At 39.7% G+C, this 15505-nt stretch overlaps 1 protein-coding gene and 1 long non-coding RNA gene across 12 annotated transcripts in view; one reads left to right on the forward strand and one right to left on the reverse strand.

The window, feature by feature from the left end:
• Nucleotides 1-15505, forward strand: part of ZNF169 (zinc finger protein 169) — a 55593-nt gene that overhangs the window by 14007 nt on the left and 26081 nt on the right. For 4 of the 10 annotated variants that reach the window (XM_053907704.1, XM_019434309.2, XM_019434313.2 and 1 more), the window contains exon 2: nt 2453-2540. The exons of 1 other annotated variant lie outside the window; for it this stretch is intronic. In XM_053907704.1, coding sequence (XP_053763679.1) covers nt 2508-2540 — 33 coding nt within the window. In that variant the 5' untranslated portion in view covers nt 2453-2507. Of the gene's footprint in view, nt 1-362; nt 400-2452; nt 2541-3776; nt 3864-3923; nt 4140-12459; nt 13561-15505 lie in introns of those variants that run through there. 5 more of the 10 variants (XM_053907708.1, XM_053907703.1, XM_053907706.1 and 2 more) reach the window with 5 other exon arrangements.
• Nucleotides 1-15505, reverse strand: part of LOC109257902 (uncharacterized) — a 69747-nt gene that overhangs the window by 3601 nt on the left and 50641 nt on the right. Inside the window, exon 1 of one of the 2 annotated variants that reach the window (XR_008424100.1) lies at nt 10365-10865. The exons of the other annotated variant lie outside the window; for it this stretch is intronic. This is a non-coding gene — a long non-coding RNA (uncharacterized LOC109257902). Of the gene's footprint in view, nt 1-10364; nt 10866-15505 lie in introns of those variants that run through there. 2 annotated transcript variants of the gene reach the window in all.

Below are 15505 nucleotides of genomic sequence, written 5' to 3' on the forward strand. Positions count from 1 at the left end.
TTTTGTGGGGGACTCTCTGTGTCTCTTGGATCTGGAATTCTGTTCCTTTCCCCAAATATGGGAAATTTTTAGCCATTATTTTTTCAAATAAATTTTCTGTTCCCTTTTCTCTCTTTTCTTCTTTTTGGATCCCTATAATGCATATATTATTACTCTCGATGGTGTTGCTGAGTTTTTTGTTTTCATTTATTATTATTTTTTCTCCTGTTCAGCTTGATTGCTTTCCATTACTTTTGTCCTCCAGGTCACTGATCCGTTCTTCTGCTTCCTCTAGTCTAGGGCTTATTCTCTCTAGTGTATTTTTAATTTCAGTTAAGTTCATCTCTGATTGGTTCTTTTATGTTTTCTATCTCTTTGTCGAGGGTCTCACTGAAGTTCTCCAATCTTTTCTCAAGTCCAGTGAGTATTTGAATTTTTATAAAACTTACTTTAGATTCTCTATCAGGCATATTACTTATCATTGTTTCATTTAGCTCTCTTGCTGTGATTTTGTCCTGTTCTTTCATTTGGGACATACTCCTCTCTTCATTTTGTCTAAGTCTCTGTGCATTTTCTCTGTGTTAGGAAAGTCAGCTACATACAACTCCTGGTCTTGAAAGTCATGGCCTTATGAAGAATAGGTTCTGTTGTACCCTGCTGTGCACATTTATTAGAGAGAGAGAGAGCATGCGTGTGCACAAGAGGGGAAGGGGGAGAGAGAGAGAGAGAGAGAGAGAGAGAGAGAGAGAGAGAGAGAGAGAGAATATCCCAAGAAGGCTCCATGCTGTCAGCACAGAGTCCGACTTGGGGCTTGATCCCATTACCATGAGATCATTACCTGAGCCAAAATCAAGAGTCAGATGCTTAACTGACTGATATCTCTCCATTTATTTAGATATTCTTTGATTTTTTTAAGAAGTTTTATAATTTTTCTCACACAGATTTTATGCAAATTTGTTTTAGATTTATACCTAAGTATTTCGTTTTTCTGGGTGTTAATATAAGTGTTGTGGTGTTTTTAATTTAAAATTCCATTTGTTCGTGGCTGGTATATAGGCAAATAGTTGATTTTTTCATATTACTAACCTTGTATCCTGCAGCCTCAATATAATCACTTCTTAGTGCCAGAAATTTCTTGACTTTTTGGTATTTTCTATATAGTCAATCAGGTCATCTGCAGACAAAGATAGTATTGTTTTTTCCTTTTCAATCTGTGTACCGTTATTTCTTTTTTTTGTCTTCTTAGGTTAGGTAGGACTTCCAATGTGATGTTCATAGGAGAGATGAGAGGGGACATCCTTGCCTTGTTCCTGTTCTTCAGGGACAGCATCTGTTTTCTCAGCACTAAGCAGTACTGTGATTGGTGGCTTTTCCACCCTTTCTTTAAGCACGACCACAGTTATTTGCAGAGGCTGTCAGCACAGCCTGTTTTTAACCTGTGAACCTGACAAAATTAATGTCACTCCTTTACTGTTCTCCGACATTCAGTGTTCATATTTCCTGGACTGCTCAAAACTGCCAAAACAGTGTCCATGTGTTGCATTTGGTTGCTGTGTATCTAAAGTCTTTTTTTTATTTCTACAAGAGCTCTCTTTCTTTTTATGCTGTTAACTTGTTGAAAGCTTCACATTTTAAAAAGATTAAACATATGTTAATTCACTCTTCAGTACTTCAGCACCACTTAATAACAATTTATTTTCCCCATGTGCAGAATATCATGATCACAGCTAACCATGTTCATGATAATTAACACCATCTGACACCCACTTCCTCTTGAAGTGTCCTTTGTAATCCCCAAAATGCTTTCCAGTTCATCTGTGCAAAATAGGACCTAGTCAAAGCATATAAGGACATCTGAAGAATGGTTATCCTGTAAATATCTTTGCCTAAGGAAAGGTTTCCCTCTCCTATTTCTTCATGATGTTGTCGTGCTGAAGACCTGGGCCATTTGCTGACTGCCTCTTAAATTTCAAGTCTCATTTCAAATCTTGGGAACTCAATCTTGGATATAGAAATGAGGGGGGCAACCAGATAATGGTGTCCACCCTGCTTCACATTCCCCTCAGATTCTGTGGAGACTTGTAACACTCTTTCTGTTTGGATTTCCTAGGACTTGTCCTTTAGCTTTAGGGCAGATATGGATGGAGAGTTTCTGTTTTCCCCATGGTAGGTCACTTTGGCTCTCAACGTGAGTGCTCTCCTGTGGGTATTCTGAGGCCCTTTCCTGCTTAATAGAAACCCCACAGTGATAAAAGTCTCACCTAGCTGTAGGAGGCTGGAGGCTTCCATTCCCAACTGGAGATTGGGGCTGAGCCTGCTGCTGGCCTAGTTCTGGGGGGCCTTTTTAACAGGACACTGGTTAAGAATAGGCTGTTCTGATGCCCTCTGCAACCTGCCTTATCTCCCCTGAACTGGGAGGCTAATAGAAGGGTACTCCTCCCAAGCGCCCCCTCACTTTCTTCTCTTTCCCCAGCTCTACCTCTGCAACTTGACTCTTCTCTAGAAAGAGCACTCAGCTGACCAGGAATATGGCCCCAGGGCCCCTGACAACCAGGGATGAGGTGAGTCCTGAAATTTCTTCCTAGCTCTTGCAGGATGGACTCCTTGCCTTTCCTTGTCCTTGGAGCTCCCCTGGTGGTGTTAGGTCATATTTAGCCCCGATTTTGGAGATGTGGCCCATCTTAACCTGGAGCCCTTTCTCAGACTCTGCTCCATTCATGACTCAGGCATTCACCAAGCAGTAAAGTGTGACTATAATTAGTACAATTAACATACAAATATAGGACATTCATGCTTATGTGCCCAGTGATTCCGAAGGCCTGAAAAATTGAAGGAAGGCTTTCAGGAGAAAGCTCTTTTCAGAGTTGCCTGAGCTGCCTCTGATGGACTTGGCAAGTTGAAGAACTGAGAGAAAGTCTTCCAGTGGGAGTGTGACAGCAAGTCTAGTACACGTCAGAGACTGGGTGACTGGGCAGGCCGTCCCTCACTGTTTGGAAAGCTTGGAGCAGCCAGTGGCCTTTGGTCATCAGTTTTCTGTGTGTAGAGGTGAGGATGCAGACCTGCTGTCTGCTTGGGACTCACGGATACATTTAGTTTGGCCAGCCCCATGCTTTATATTTAAATGAGTTTTCCACACCTAAAAATTGGAAGATTATATCTGAAGGTCTGGATTGCCAACCTCTTTGAGAAAAGATTGCTTACCACTCTCCAGAGTCCACCCTTTTGGTGGATGACAAGTAGCTGAAGCCAAACAGTGTCTCCACCCCCGCCCATGGCTGAAGAGTCTGCCTCACTCACTTTCCCTGCTCTGAGCCAGATTCAGCCAGAATCTACAAAGGTAGGCTGAGGAGTGGGGGCTTGAACCTGGAGCAAGCTGGATTTTGAAGGAGTTTGCCATGTTGAAATCAAGGATTTGGAAATAAGCGGTATAGTTGATCCCTGAACAACATGGACTTGAACTATGTGGGTCCACTTATATGTGGAATTTTTTCAGTAAATACACGACAGTGCTATAAACATTTATTCTTCCTTAAGAATTTCTTTTTTTAAACAAATTTCTTAATACTTTCTTTAGTTTATTGTGTGAATATAGTATATAGTATACATAACATATAAAATAGGTGTTCATTGACTGTTTATGTTGCCAGTAAGGCTTCTGGTTAATCATAGGCTATTGAGTTTTTGGGGAGTCAAAAGTTATACGCAGGTTTCTGACTGTATGGTGGGTTGGCACCCCTATCCCCCTGTGTTGTTCAACTGTTAACTGTAACCGAGTGAATATATGTCCTTTCGGACAGATTTTCTCATCCTTAAGACTAGGCAGCATGTGAACTTGACATAATTGGATAAAGTTAACATTTACTAACCACCTAAATAGATACCAGGTAAGACACTTTTGTGCTTATTATATCAATTACACAAAATAGTGTCATTCAGTTTTTCAGTGCCTGTCATATCAAGTGTAGAATTTCTTTGCAGAAAATCTCAACTTGATCTTAATACTGGGCTCATGTAGTGGACATTTGCCTGTTAATGTACAAATTAAAAATGACTGACATCATCAGAACCATTGAGAACTGTGTGTCTTTCCTTTGTCAAATCTTGTATACCTTTAAGAGAACATGTTTATGTAGTGCATGCAGTTCAGAGTGTTCCTTAAGGTAAGAGAGAAAACTTTTTTATATTTTACTTTACCATTTATGGTGTTAATAGAGAAGCATTCTTGGCCAAAATGGGACATGGCACTGGCTTGTTTCATAAAGGGACCATAATTTTAACTTACTTTGAAAGAATGAAAGAACAAAGGGGTTTAAGTTTGTTATTTGAGGCATAGAAATTACGTATTTTAGGATTCGTTAAATTACATTTCCAGATACTTAGGTATGTGGCTGATCTGAATTATACAGAATATTCTGATCTATGTTCTAATTGAATATATTGTTGACTACATACACACACGATATTTATGCATGTCTAAAGGGTTTGGCTTAATAGGAGAAATTGTAATATGCTTTAGGATTGTGGCATAGATTGGGGCTGGCCCTAAAGGCTCTTAGCTAGTATGAAATTAGCACTATTTTACTGAATCTTAAAATTTGTTTTGAATGTCTGCTGTGTGAAGGAGTCTTTGGTCAACAAATAGTGATACCTATAGCACAGCCTCCATTCTTTTTTTGTGTGTGTGTTTGTTTATTTTTGAGAGAGAGCACACGTGTGCACATGGAGCATGGGAAAGAGAGGGGGACAGAGGATCTGAAGTGGGCTTTGCGCTGACAAACTGTGAGGTCGTGACCTGAGCCAAAGTCAGATGCTTAACTGACTAAGCCACCAGGTGCCCCACAGCCTCCATTCTTATAAGACTCCCATCTAATTTAGGGGTTTACCTATCATTGGAATTAAACTTTTTTTTTTTTTTTGAAGACAAACTGCACTTTTATTCTTTCAGTGGTGAAAACCTAAATGAGAAAATTCCTCCTGACCATTAAATCTCTAATAAAACAATGCACAATAGACCTCTTCCCACAAGATAGCACATCACTATACAATGCAGAATGGCAGTGCTTTTCCTCATAATCCCTACTGTGCTACATATAAATTAGGATTTATATGATAAAAGCAAGGTATTAATTCTATACATAATATTTTTAAGAAATTATAAATTAGTCATCATTCTTCAAATGGAATTAAACATTTAAAAGTTTCTTTCTACTGAGGTATAATTCACATCTGATAAATTTTGCCATTTTAAAGTGTATAGTTCAGTAGTGCAACCCTTACTACTATCTAATTCCATAATATTTTCATAACCCCCAAAGAAATCGCACACCCATTAGGAGTCACTCTTCTCCCCTTCCCTGACCTCTGGCAAGTGCTAATCTATTTTCTATCTCTATAGATTTGATTATTCTGGTTATTTCATATAAATGGAATCATATAATATGTAGTCTTTGTATCTGTTCTCTTTCACTTAGCATATTTTCAGGGTTCATCCATGTCGTAGCCCGAGTCAGTAATATTTCATTCCTCTTCAGGGTCAGATAACATTCTATTGTATGGATATATGACATTTTGTTTTTTATTCATCAGTTGATAGACATGTCCTGTCACTGGAACTTAATATCTTTGGTCTGTGGACATTTTTGATAGATTTTAATGATAAAATTGTATTAAAACTAGTGACTACCCCAGTGTCAGATCTTTAAAGATGAAGAAACCACTTACATTCACATTCAAATCTATGACTCGTTACAGGTTAAAAACATTCAGATTTTCACCATCCCATCCCACTATTTCTCAGTCATTGCAAATTTAACTTGTTCTTAATGTCTGAGAACCTGTTTCTGTGGGTAATTTTGTTCATGAAATGAATTTTAGGATTACAGTCAGTTATTCTCAACGCAAATGACCAAGTAAGATGACACGAGTATTTTAAGTTTTATGAGCTACAACTCTGTAAAAGAGTGTCTGTGTTCTTTTTTTGTTGGCTTTCAAAACCATCTGCAGGATACTGGAACACCTCTGCTTTCTATTCTACCACTAGCTACCTTTTCCCCCTGCCAGGTGCTTCTCACCCACACCATGGGCGTTTTCCCTCTCTTCCTCTTCTCATGATATCTGTGTTCCTTACTTTCCTAGGAACATGCTTCATTTTAGATTCTCAGCCCTCTACTCTTTTCTTGATTATTCTGAATCTTACCCATCTTTCAAATTTTAATTTTTTAGAGATATAATTCACAGCCTAGAATTCATCCTGTGGATGAAATAATCAGATAGACTTCAAAGTCTCTATTTTAACTATGCTCAGTGTGGAAAAGGAAAATGTAGTAATATCAGTAAAATCCACTTCATGACAAAGGGAAAGAAGACCATTTCAGAATGATAATAAAAGAGTAGCTTCAGGAAGACATGACAATTATATATGTATGTGTCTAATAACAAAGCTTTAAAATACTTGACAATTAAAGGGAGAAAAAGGCAATTATACCTTTAAAAAGAGATTTAACCCCTCTGAGCAACTGATAGGACAACTAGGTGAAAAGTCAGTAAAGACAGGATTTAAAGAAAACTAGCAAATTCATCATCTTGATCAAAAATGATAGAACACCCTACCCTACAACTGCAGAATATACTTTTTCAAGTACATTTGGTATGCTCAGCAAGACAGACTTAGTGAATTTGAAGGGATTTAAAGAATACAGTGTATATTCTGTAACTCCAGTTGAATTATATTAGAGACTCGTAAGATATCTAAGTAAATCTCAAATATTTAGAAACTGAACGACACATTCTTCACTAATCCTTACATCAAAGGAGAAACTGCAAAATTAAGAGAATATTTCAAACAGAATGATAGAAATAGATCATTAAATCTGTGGGAGGCCAATCTGGGTGGCTCTGCCCCAGCAGCACTCTGGCAGTGCCCTCTACCACCCCTGGGATAGGATCTCTGTGCTAGCCTCAACCCTGGCATCCTGGATATCGCCAGAGGGATCAAGAGAGGACAGCCTATTGCTTTATTGGGCTTCCATGTTCTCCCTCCGTCTGACTTTCTGCTTCTTCATGTTGAAGCTTAGGGTCTGTGACTGATGGTGAGGTTATAAGGGTCAGCACCGAGGATGAAAGGGGGGTTAGCAGTTGGAAAGTGACTAGAGCCAACACCTGCTTGCTTTCTCAGACATGGACAGAGGTAACTGTGTGGCCACAGTGCTAGATTGCCAGTTTGGCTGATGAGCCCCTTTGGATCTGCGTTTCTTAGGTCTTAGACACTTTGGCCAGAAGGCAGGGCATCCTTTGCCTAATGCAAATGAGAACTTCAGGACAGAAACTTCACAGGCTCTGCCTTCAGTGGACTCATGTTCAAGTAGGAGAAGATTCATGTACACAACCTAAATCAAAACAGGCAGCTGTACAATAAAGACGGAGACACACAATCTTGTTTTGTGAAAGAAGAAATCTCAGATGATGGTTTCTTCTTGGCATTGAGGAACGGTCCTCAGGAACCTGGTGTGGAGACAGCTTGTGACACTGGCTCAGGTTAGATTTCTGCAAGTCTCTCCCCGAGGGACTCTTGTGTTCCTGGCAAGCACCTATATTCCACAAGAGAAATTCCACGTGAGCAAGAGCCCGGGGAGGTGATGAGCGTGTAAACAATGTCAGTCTAAATGCAGACCTTCCTACAGAGTGAGACTTCAGAAAGAAGAACTCACAGTGTCTCATTGTGGCAGAAGCTTCCTACTCAATTTTGAGCTTAGGCAGCATGAGGAAATCTATTCTGGAGAGAAACCTTTTGTGTGTGACAGTAAGTTCTTCATTCAAAGTTCAAAACTTAGGATCAGAGGATTCACACTGGAGAGAAATTTTACAAGTGTACCAAATGTTTAAAAAGCTTCAGTCAGAATTCGAATCTTCAGTGTTAGAAATTTCATACTGGAGAGGAACCCTATGGATGCGACAAATGTAGGAAAAGAAAGGATTCAAATCCATCTTAAATCTCTTTCCGAATCAGTGCACCCCCCTGAGAAACCCTGGAAATTCTGGAAGGGTGAGGAAGCCTTTAGTTAGAGCTCATGCCTTGTTCTCACAGACTCCTAGGGGGAAGCCTATGAGTGTATGGAGCGTGGAGGTACTTTATCTGTAGCTCACATCTGGCCCAACAACAAAGAATACTTCAGAGAGAAGCCCAACAGATGTGATAAATGTGGGAGGGGTTTCCACAATTTGGCCAGTGTCACAGAACTTGAAGCATGGGGAAAAAGCCGTAACAATGCAGCATCTGTGGGGAGCGCTTCAGCCTGAGTTTTCACTGTCTTCACGACAGAATCCACACGGGTGGGAAGCCCTGCGGATGTGATAAATGTGTCAAAGTGCAAACCTTATTCAGCATCAGAAAGTTTACACTGGAAAGAAACCCCACGCATTAGTCTGCTAGGGCTGCCATAAAAGAATACCACACAGTAGGTGGCTTAAGCAACAGAAATCTTATTTTCTCACAGTTCTGTAGGCTGTAAAGTCCAAGATCAAGGTGCTGGCCAGTTTAGTTCCTAGTGAGGACTTTTCCTCGTTTGTAGATGGCTGCTTTTTTCACTGTTTGCCCACATGGTAGAGACAGAGAGCTGGAGTATCTCTTCCTCTTATGAGGTACCATTCCTGTTTGATCAGGGCCCCACCCTTAACCTTTGTTACTTCCTTACAAACACTGATATTGGAGTCAGTGCTTCAGTATATGAAAATTCAGTATATAATTCAGGCTATAACATTCCACCCCTGGAGCCCCCCCCCCCCCCGAATTCAATGTCCTTCTCACATGAAAATGAATTATTTTTAAAATTTATCTGAAGGGGTGGGAGGGAGACGGGGGCGGGAGAGAATCTTAAGCAGGCTTCATGCTCAGTGTGGAGTCCAATGTGGGGCTTGATTGGGATCATGACCTGAGCTGAAATCAAGAGTTGGGCACTGAACCGACTGAGCCATCCAGGTGCCCCAGAAATACATTATTTCTTGCTAGCAGCCTCCAAAGCCTTAACTTACCCAGCATCAGATTTAAAGTCCAAAGTTTCATCTAAATGTCATCTAAGTCAGATATAGATCAGGCATGAATCTAGGTATCATTCATCCTACAGCAACATCTCTCTTCTTGTGAGCTTGTGAAACTAGATAAGTTATATACTTCCAAAATAAAATGGTAGACAGACATAGGATGCAAACTCCCATTCCAAAATGGAGAAATGTGATGGGTCCCACCAAGTCTAAAACCTACCAAGGGAGAATGTATTAAATCTTAATGTTGATGAATAATCCTCCGTGGTTTGATGTTCTACCCTCCAGACCCACTGGGTTGAGTGTCCCTTTAGGTCAGATGGGTGACCCCCACCTCTGTGGCTTTCTGAGAAGGCCCTGCCAAACTGAGGAGTGGTGGGCATCCTTGCCCCTGGGCCTGCTGTGGGATTGGCAGCTCTGACAACCTCTGAATTGCCTTCAGGGTCGTTCTTTCCCCTTTTTGAAAGATAACGTGTGTCTGCAGCCTTCCTCATTCTGTCTTGTTTCCTCTGTTTAATCCCAGCTGGCAGTGTTTCTGCTGGTATAATTCCATCTCAATTCCTGGCTTCTAGGTGGCTGATGAAATTCATGGTTTACATCGATACTAATCTCTGTATCAAATTATTTTTCAGACACACCTTCAGTGTTCTCTTCAGAACAAGTTTTCTCTCCCCTTCCCTCTCTCTCCTTTTTGCAATGTGGATAAATGGAATTTTCCACATCTTCAGCTTGGGTTCCTTTTTGCTTAACAATTTTTTTCTTCAGCTCATCTTATGTCTCTTACATTTTACTGTAAGCAGTCAGGAGAAACCAAGTCATTTCTTCAACACTTGGCTCTGAAATCTCTTCAGCTAAAATATCCAGTCTCATTAATCACAAGGTCTACCTTATACAAAACACTAGAACATAGTTCAGTGAAGTTCTTTATTGCCTTATAACAAAAATCATATTTCCTATGGTTTCCAGTAACCTGTACCTCATTTCCATCTGAGACATCAGAATGGCCTTTAATGTCTATATTTTTGCCAGTATTATTTTCATGATTATTTGTGTATTCTCTAAAACGGAAGTGTTCTCTCCAGCTCTTTTCTTTCTGAGCTCTCATCAGAATCACCTTTAACTCCTGTTATTTCTATTAGCAGTCCCTTCGTGTCAATCTTGTGTTCTTTTACTATGTGGCTCAACAGTCTTCCAGCCTCTATCACACTGTTCCAAAGCTGCTTCCACAGTTTTAGGTATGTGTTAACAGCGGCTCCTTGCTCTCAATACCAAAATCTGTATTGGTTTGAGAAGTGTGCCTTAACAAGTACTATAAACTGGGTGGCTTAAATAACAAATTTATTATCCACAGTTTTTGAGGCTGGGAAGTCTAAAATCAAGGTGCTGGCTGATTCGGTTCCTTGTGAGGTCTCTCTTCCTGGCTTGCAGACGGCTGTCTTCTTGCTGTGTGTTCACATGGAGACACAGAGAGACAGGGAGCTGCGGTCTCTTACGTGCCAGCCCGACTGTACCAGAGTCCTACCTTGATGACTTCACGTAACCTGACTTCCTTGGAGGCTCTTGTCTCCATTAGGGGTTAAGGCTTCAACATATCAATTTTACAAGGACATAGTTCACTCCATAGCACCCGATAAATGTCATGAATGTGGAAAAGCCTTTAGTAAAAATTTATGACTTAACAGTAGTCCATAAGTGAAAATACAGAGGGGTGAAGAGAACCCTGTAAATACAGTCAATGTGACTGTCTGGATTTGTTCAATGTCACAATTGATAGGGGGAGAAAGCCCACAGCTACAAGTGACGTGGAGGAAGCTTTTATGTGCTAAGCCCACACAGGGCTTAATTCCACGGGACAGTGTTGACGCCAGCAAGTGTAAGGGAGATTCTGAGGAAACTCAGTGATTGTATATAGGATGGTGAGAATCACGTAAGCAGTCTCTGTTCCAGTTTGTTGAAACTACTCTTCTGAGCCATCTACTAGGATATGGAAAGTGCCCTTCGAAACAGATCTCCTCCTTGAAAGTGACTTTAAAAAATTTTATTGATGTGCAATTCACAGAACATAAAATTAACAATTTAAAAATGTTCAGGGGTGCCTGGGTGGCTCGGTTGAGCATCTGACTGTTAATTTTGGTTTGGGTCATGATCCCGGGGTTGTGGGATCAAGCCCTATGTCAGGCTCCATACTGGGCATGGAGGCTGCTTGGGATTCTCCCCCCACCTCACCTTTTCTCTCTCCCTCTGCTTCTCTCCCCTATTTACATGTGCACTCTCTAGAAAATAATAAAAAAATTTCGTTAAATGTACAATTCAGTGGCATTTAGGACATTCACAGTGTTGTGCAACCAAGGAGTCATTAAGCAATTACTCTTCCTTTGCTCCTCCCCAGATACTGACAACCACTAACCTGCTTTGTGTTTCTATGGATTTAACTGTTGTGGATACTTTGTATAAATGGGATCATACAGTTAGAAACACTGTGACATCAACATGTCAGAGTAAGGAAAGTAGGAGGTTCTGTGCCTGCCCCAAAGCAACTAATGAGCTGCTAAAATCTGCCAGAATTAACTTTTGTCGAACTTTGGAACCTAGTCAAAAGTGGAAAATTTGGTGAAGCAGCTCTTAATTTATGGCAGGAGAGTGCTACAGCATTTTAAACTACCTGCACTGTTTAAATATACACAAAAAGCTAAAGGAAACCATGAACACTGAACTAAAAGAACTAGGTGAACAATGTTTGAACAGATAGAGAAATTATAAAAAGCCATACAGAACTTTTGGAGCTGCAAAGTACAAAAACTGAAGTGAAAAATTTGTTAGGGGGTTTAACAGCTTACTTAAATAGGCAAAATAGAGACCCTGACTTGCAAATAGTTCAACTGAGATTATGTCCAAGGAGCAGAAAGAAAATAATGAAAAATGCACAGAACTTGAGAGACCTGTGAGACACCAACAGATGTACTTGCATACGCTTGCAGAGGGAAAGGACAGGGAAAGTTTTCAGGAACCATGTCCAGAAATTCCCCAAATTTGATTAAAAAAAAAATCCATAAATATATACATCCAAGAAGCTTAGTAAACTCCAAGCACGATAAACTCCAAAAAATCCATACCCAGACACATTATAGTCAAATTCTCAAAACCCATACACACAGAATTTTGAAAGCAGCAAGAAGTTATTTGTTACCTACAAGGGATCCTCAATAAGATCTGATTTCTCATCAGAAACCATGGAGACCACCAGTAAGTGGGATGACATATTTAAGGTCTTGGAAGAAAGACTGTCAGCTAAGATTTTTAAAAAAATTTTTTTAACATTTATTCATTATTGAGAGACAGAGAGCGAATGGGGGAGGGTCAGAGAGGGAGGGAGACACAGAATCCGAAGCAGGCTCCAGGCTCCAAGCTGTCAGCACAGAGCCCGACGCGGGGCTCGAACCCATGAACCGTGAGATCGTGACCTGAGCTGAAGTTGGACGCTTAACTGACTGAGCCACCCAGGCGTCCCAGCTAAGATTTCTATATCCAGCAAAATATCCTTCAAGAATGAGGGAGAAATTAGGAGGTTTGCAGACTTAAAAAAACGAAAACAAAAAACAAAACCTGAGAGAGCTCATTAACAGTAGACCTGCTCTACAAAAAATGCTTCAGGGGGCACCTGGGTGGCTCAGCCAGTTGAGCGTCCAACTTTGGCTCAGGTCATGATCTCACAGCTTGTGGGTTCAAGCCCCGCATCAGGCTCTGCTGACAGCTCAGAACCTGGAGCCTGCTTCGGATTCTGTGCCTCTTCTCTCTCTGACCCTAACCCACTAGCCTTCTGTATTTGTCTCTCTCAAAAATAAACAAATATTAAAAAAAAATAAAAACAAAAAATGCTTCAGGCTGAAATGAAAGGACACGGCAGTAGTTCTAAACCATAAGAAAGAAAAGTGAACGCTAGAAAAGGTAACGTCATAGGCAAATGTAAAAGGCACTATTGCAGGCGCCTGGGTGGGTCAGTGAGTTAATAAGTATCCAACCTTTGGCTCAAGTCATGATCTCACAGTTCATGAATTTGAGCCCTGCATCAGGTTCTCTGCTGTCAGTGTGGAGCCTGCTTCAGATCCTTTGTCCCCCTCTTTCTGCCCCTCCCCGCTTGTGCACACACTCTCTCTAAAAAATAAACATTAAAAAAGCCAATATTGTACTTTTTATTGGTTTATAACTTCTGCTTTTCCTGTATGATTTAAGGCAAACAGACAAGAAAATTATAAATCTATGTCAATGGTTATAGTGTATAACAATGCAATCTGTGACAATTACAAAAGTAGGAGAGGGATTAAAAAGTATAGAAACAGACTATATACTACTGAAACTAAGTGGATTTTTACAAGTTTACTATGTTAATTTTAATCCACAAGGTAAACACTAAGAAAATACTAAAAGAAAAACTGAAAAGAGAAGAAAGAAATAAAAGTGTGACACTACAAAAAAAATCAGTAAATATAAAAAAAGGCAAGAATGGAGGAACAAAAGACACAGACAACAAACAACTAAATGGTATAAGTAAGTACTTTTCAGTATTCATATTAAACACAAATGGAATAAACTTCCCAATTAAAAGGTCCAGATTAGTAGACTGGATTAAGAAACCAAGATCTATGTATATGCTTCCTACAAGAGAGTTACTATAAAGAATGAGGTTGAAAGTAAAAGGATGGAAAAAAAATATTGCAAAAGATTTTGTATTCCATACAAAAAAAAAAAAAGGCTGTATTATGAGACAAACTAGATTTTAAATCAAAAGAAGGTTAATGAAAACAGACTCCTGGATCAATGGAATAGAGAGCCCAGAAATAAACCCATGCATATACAGTCAATCTGTGATAAAGGAGGCAAGATTATACAGTGTGAAAAAGTCTCTTCAGTAAATAGTGTTGAAAACACTGGGCAGCTACATGCGTAGAAATGAAACTGGACTGCTATCTTACACTATATACAAAAACCAAGTCAAAATGAATTAAGGACTTGAATGTAAGACCCAAAACCATAAAACATAAAAAAGGAAATGTGAGCAGTAAGCTTTTTGACATTGGTTTTCGCAATATTTTTTTGAACCATTCTCCTCAGGCAAGGGCAGCAACAGCTAAAATTAAAAGATGGGATTATGACAAACTGAAAAGCTTCTGCACAGCAAAGGAAACCATCAACAAAATGAAAAAGCAATCTACTGAATGGGAGAAGATATTTACAAATCCTACATCCTAGAAGTGGTTAATAACCAAAAAATATAAAGAGTGTACACACCTTAGTACTCAAAAAACAAACGGGTGCCTGGGTGGCTCAGTTGGTTGAGTGTCTGACTCTTGATTTTGGCTCAGGTCATGATTCCAGGATTGAGCCCTGCATCAGGCTCCATGCTAAGTGTGGAGCCTGCTTAAGATTCTCGGTCTCTCTCCTTCTGTCCCTCTCCCTTGCTTGCGTGCTCGCTCTCAAAACAAACAAAAAAACAAAACAAAACAAAACAACCCAGGAAACAAAAAACAAACAGCCTGATTCAAAATGGGCAGAGGACTTGAATAGACATTTTTTTAAAGAAGACATACCGATGGTCAATAGACATCTGGAAACATGTTCAGCATCTGTAATCATCATGGAAATGCAAATCAAAACCATAGGGAGATACTACCTCACACCAGTCTAACTGGCTTTTATCAAAAAGACAATAACAAATGTTGGTAAGGATGTGGAGAAAAGGGAACCCTCATGCACTGTTGGTGGGAATAAAGACTGCAGCCACTGTGGAAAACAGTATGGAAACTCCTCAGAAATGTAAAAATAGAACTACTGTATGATCCATGAATTCCACTTCTAGGTATTTATCCATATAAAACAAAAACACCCATTCAAAGGGATATATGCATTACCATTATTTATAAAAGCTAAGATACAGAAGCAACTTAAGTGCCCAGCAACAGATGAGTGGATAAAGAAGTTGTTTACGCACACATTCGGGAATATCACTTAGCCATAAAAGAAGAATGAGCTTGCTGTCTGTGGCAACATGAATGGACCTAGAGGTATTATGCCAAGTGAAATAAGTTAGAGAAAGACTAATACGGTACAATTTCACTTATATGTGGAGTCTAAAAAATACACCAGAATGGAAACAGGCTCACAGATAGACAAAACTATTGGTCACCAGAGTGGGGAGGGATTGAGAGTAGGCCAAAAAGGAGAAGGGGATTAAGAAGTTTCTAATTATAAATAATTCATGAGGATACAATGTATAGCAGAGGGAAACACTATGATATACACCAGAAACTAACGGGAAATTGTATGTCAATTATACTTCAATTTAAAAAGAAAGTTACAAAAGATTAAGAAGGATATCATATGTTGATAAAAGGTTCACTATGAAGAGAGGATATAACAATTATATAACTACCTAATAGTACAGTCCCAAAATATACGGAGTAAAAATGGGCAGAATTGAAGAGAAAACTAGTTC

This window comes from Panthera pardus, unplaced genomic scaffold (assembly GCF_024362965.1).
Source record: "Panthera pardus isolate Hobbes unplaced genomic scaffold, ASM2436296v1 HiC_scaffold_20, whole genome shotgun sequence".
NCBI lineage: Eukaryota > Metazoa > Chordata > Mammalia > Carnivora > Felidae > Panthera > Panthera pardus.